General features: G+C 38.1%; 1 protein-coding gene across 1 annotated transcript; it reads right to left on the minus strand.

Moving 5' to 3' along the window:
• Positions 1-384: 384 nt before the first annotated feature.
• Positions 385-2,949, minus strand: LOC130749129 (uncharacterized). The gene is made up of 3 exons (XM_057602425.1): positions 2,764-2,949; positions 1,003-1,203; positions 385-658 (listed from the first exon to the last, which is right to left on the minus strand). The coding sequence occupies exons 1-3, from the start codon at positions 2,872-2,874 to the stop codon at positions 623-625; spliced, it is 348 nt and encodes a 115-aa protein (XP_057458408.1). The 5' UTR covers positions 2,875-2,949; the 3' UTR covers positions 385-622.
• Positions 2,950-4,888: the final 1,939 nt, after the last annotated feature.

Below are 4,888 nucleotides of genomic sequence, written 5' to 3' on the forward strand. Positions count from 1 at the left end.
TAATCAGCAACTAGCCAACTACCCTAAGCCAAATTTACATTCTACAACTTAGTTCTAAGCAAATGTCTACACAAAGAACAAAAGCCAACAATTAATCTATCATAGAACTCTCATGGTATAATAGTTGGGTATCAAGTTTAGTGGCATGTTTGGCATCCCAATCCAAAACCATGTTCACCCTCAAAATTGGGTCCAAGGTTAGGCTACAACGCGAAGCATTTGGATTTGCATGCCTTGACATCTGTGCAATTAGTTTTTCCAATCAAGCATTCAATCATAATAATGCATCATCAATAAAATTATACAAATGACAATTTTAAGCGGTGCCAGATAATGTTTGTCTAAATACCACCCCTCCCCTCCCCATATCCAAACCCCCTCATCTGATCATTAAAAAAAAGATGATTGTCCATAAGCATCATAAAGACACAAAATCCCCAAATGTCCTTACAAGCAATCAAGTTATATTTGCATGATGTCCTCACTTAGGGCATCAGAAATCCAGAGTACTATTATTACATCAAATATAGACATAAATGCAGAGGTGAAACATAAGAAAGGCTCCATCCAACATTCAGAATATAGATCCATTCAAGGCACCACACTTAAAGTAACACGGTATTCAGAATGTGGACCCATTCCATCCAAAGTTAGAACCCTGCATAACAAACAAAGCACCATAAGTCCATAACTATGAAGTATCAGCAAACAAAAAAAAATACAATCAACTATTGTCAGGCATAAAACTAGGCATTGGAAAAGTGAGAGTTGATATCAAAAGGAAATAGATAGAGCTATTAATTACATCTTAAAAGGGGCAACACTAATAGTCTTGAACAGTTAGGATTAATTTACATGATCTAGTGCTGATGCAAAGCATGCAAACATTGTGCATATTCTTGACTCTGATGGGCCTAAACAAAAAGGGAAAAAATGCAATAAGAAAAAGAGTGCAGGGCAATGACCCTTCTTTTCAGGGCAACTCAGAATTTATACACTTGCCTTAGTGTCATAGAATTTTAAGAAGAATCGTGACTTGGGCACGGACAACTTGGTTTCAAGAATTGAAGCAATTGCAGCACTAAGTTTCTTATTCACATCAGGGTTAAGACCACCGATGGACACCAATTCTCCATAAGCTGCTGGTTGCTCAGTTCCACCAAAAGACACGGGTACTGATCCTTTCAGGACAATCATCACATACTGCAGATAAACAAAGATCAGAATAATAAGGCTTTATATGACATTCTGAACAAGTCAAAGCAATAAACTTTCTTGCAAAGAAAGAAATACAGATATAGAACAAGAGAAAAATTAAATACCAACCATAGAAAGCAATTCAATTCAATGTATGTATAATACTATGGATCCAGCATTTATAAGAAACATTCTTCGTATTCACCCAAGAAAACTGTTGGCCAAAGAATAAAGGTGCCAGGCAGTATTATCATCTTAAAGCAAGTGGCACCAAAGCACAGCTCACTCAAGAAATGCATCAACAGTAGAAAAAGAACAGACAGTAAATTATTTGATCATTTAATTTTCCATATCAATTAAAGGATAAAGGTTGCGTTTGGATATCTATTGGAGAGTGGGAAAGAATAGTTAAAAGATATAATGGAATGAAGTAAAAATGGAGAGGAAGGGAATAAAGCTACCATTTCATTGTTTGGATATTCAAGTGATGGAATGGGATAAAAGACTTTATCCATCCATTCTGCTCAAATTGGCAGAGAAGAAAAAATAGGATATTCGATGGGGATGGAATGCATTCCATCATGTTTACTTCCATCACACTTAGTTTAAACAATCCAAAGAAAAAATGGAACTTATATGATCCCATTCCGCACCATTCAGACATAGCCCCTCAAGAATAAAATTCATCATAAAATTAAAACCTAATCACAAAGACCAAATATTAAAGAAACTAATGCTTTGTTAGTAAGTTGGGTTTTGGAGGGTAGGGAAAGGGAAGACAGAGGCTTATGAGAAACCCACCCCTTGTTTAGGAGTTTTTCTAAAGTGGGGGAATAGGGTTGGGGGTATTTCTGAAAATACCTCTAGCCCCCTCAATCCAGTTGTTTTATGAGTTCCCCCGAATTGGAAAGTTTTGTGGGATTATGAACTTCCAAATAAGGGGAGGGCTTGCCCTCTCTTCACCTTCTCCTTCCCTTCCTCTCAAAGTCTTCCCCTCCCCTCAAAACTGACAAACATAACCTAGGGCGCAAGGGCAGTGCGTTACATGTGGCATTAGAAGCCTTAGACTACACTGATTCAAATGAGCAATTCAGCAAATACAGCACTGGACCAGTAAAATAAATAGGGACTTCCGGCCGTACCATTATATTGCAGAAGACCATAAAGGAAAACCAAAAGAGTATCTCATAGAAACTCATGTACAACACCAACTCTAAAAAAACCCAACTTGAACACCCCCCCCCCCCCAAAAAAAAACTCTATTGTAGCATATTATCAGCTCAGCTGCAAATCATCGAAATCCTAACTAGTTTACATTCAACCGTACATTCAACCATCCATCAAAAATGTCAAACAGAGACAAATAGGAACCATATATATGAGACCAGCACACTCACCAGTCACAAATCCTTTGTATCAAAAAAATCCTCAAAATAATTGTTTTGCAAGCAGAGAAAACTATCCACAACTCATACGATCCTAATTCAATTTCACTATTTCGGATACAAATAACGAATAATAAGCATAAATGGAAATTGCAAGGAGAGAAGGTGTGAGGGAGCGTACGGCCTCAGGTTTTCCGATAAGGGTGGCGACGGTGGAGGTGGCTTCGGAGAGGATGGAAGAGGTGTCGACGCCGTCGAGGTTGACGTTGGTGGAGAGGTTAAGGCACGGCATCGTTTCGGTCTCAGCAACTCGCAGCAGCTACTACTCACCACTGGTTTGGAAATAGAATGAAACCCTTGCGAATTACGACACCTTCGGTTTTTATTTTGTTTATTTACAAGGCATTAATGGAATAATTTATCTCTCCAAAACAGTGTTATCAGACTCGACCCAGAGATCGACTCGGTCAGGGCAATGGGTCAACGGGTCATTGGTTCAACCACTGGGTCACTGGTTGAACCGTTTGACTCGGTTGACATTAAAAAAATTTAAAAAATTCATAACATAAAGCTGGGCCTGTAAAAAAAAAATGAAGCTTTATCACATACTAAGTTGGGCTGAGAGAAAGAAAAATTAAGCTGAGCCAGGACCAATACACTAAAATAAATAAAAAAACTCACTAGAATTCCCTTACAGCCTAAAACATAACACAACCCTAGAATTCTCTCCCCCTCACACAGCAGTCGTCACACACTCAAAAAGTAAGTGGCCAACGTTGTTCGCTGTCTCCTCTTTCAATTCTAGATCTCTTTGAATTTTTTATGTTTCCATCAACATGAGCAGCCATGATGGCTCCATGGTGGTAGCAGACCAAATCGAGGACCTGAAGGGCGAATCTCGCGGAGCTCGACGGTGGTGCCGTTGAATCTCTACGAGGCTGCGATCATGGCGACAACGATGGTGAGCTCCGCCGATGGGATGCTAGCGATGGTGTTACAGGGCCATCAAATGATGTTGAAGAAGGAAAAATAGATTGATTTCCCTGTTGATTGTTTCATCAAATGATGGTGTTACGGTGGTTTTGAATCGTTGCTGGATTTAGGGATGCTGCTTTTTCAAGTTATGGAGTATAATTACTAATGTATGGTCTGGCACCAGGAATTCTAAGGATGGGATAGCAAAAGAGTAGAGCAAATGGCATGAAGATTGGATTTGGTTTTGCTTATTAAATTTAGTTTTAAGTTGTGAATTGGTTTTTGATAATGGGGAAAAGCATGGTATCTGAATTGAAAATTTGTATCAGTATTTCCGTTTTGGCATTGTAACATTTTTTAGACAATTCTTTCTTTTATTTTTTTCAAAAAAAATCTAATATGTTTTGAAGTTTTTTTATAAAAAAATTTACCGGTCCAACCGTAGATCCGAGTCACCGGTTTTTTTGACCGAACCGGCCGGTTCTTTCCGGTTCATAACGGGCCAATTACATGGCCGATCCGATACTCGACTTGAACCGGCCATGGGTTCGGTTCGCGGTTCGACCGGCCCGTCCGGTCCGAGTCTGATAACACTGCTCCAAAATGCTCTCTGGTCTCTGCCAAACTATTTGGAGGACCAAACTATTTTAATATTTTATTTTTATTTTTCCTTCCAAAAATGAAGAAATTATTGATCTTAGTTTTGTGAGAAGTTCGGGGAACTTAGATGCTGATTTTCTGGCGATGAATGTGTCTGATTTTACTACCAATGTTTGGGTAGAAGAGGTCCCTCGTGTCGTGGATATTTAGGTGCGTAATGATGCAATGTCATCTTTGCCTCATTTTGGTATTGACTAAGGTATTCCCACAGCCGACAGCTGTGAGACTAATCTCTCGTCTCACGTTCAGCGCACTAAGCGATAGGGGGCTGGCTAAAGAGTTTTTTCTAATCTTTGCCTCATTTGATTTAATGTTATTGCAGACCAATTTAAAAAAAAAATAAATCGGACTGACCGGGCTTTTGCCCTCTGAATTTTTTTTTACCGTTATTAATTAAAGTTTTTCTTAAAGATTATTAATTAAAGTTTAAAATGGATATGTATTTTGAGTATAAAATAATTTTACATTGACACCCAATCAATGATATTTTTTTTGAATAGAAGTAGCTCAATATTATTAATCAACAACAAGAATACTCTCCAAACCCGGAGGGTATTCTTCAATCCAAATCAATGCTATGTTAGGTAGGAAAGAGAGTTATGCTCATTTTTAAATCTAATTAAAATAAAAAATATTTTTAATTTAGCAAAATCCAATTGCACCGTATATAT

This window comes from Lotus japonicus, chromosome 3 (genome assembly GCF_012489685.1).
Source record: "Lotus japonicus ecotype B-129 chromosome 3, LjGifu_v1.2".
In the NCBI taxonomy this organism is placed as follows: domain Eukaryota; kingdom Viridiplantae; phylum Streptophyta; class Magnoliopsida; order Fabales; family Fabaceae; genus Lotus; species Lotus japonicus.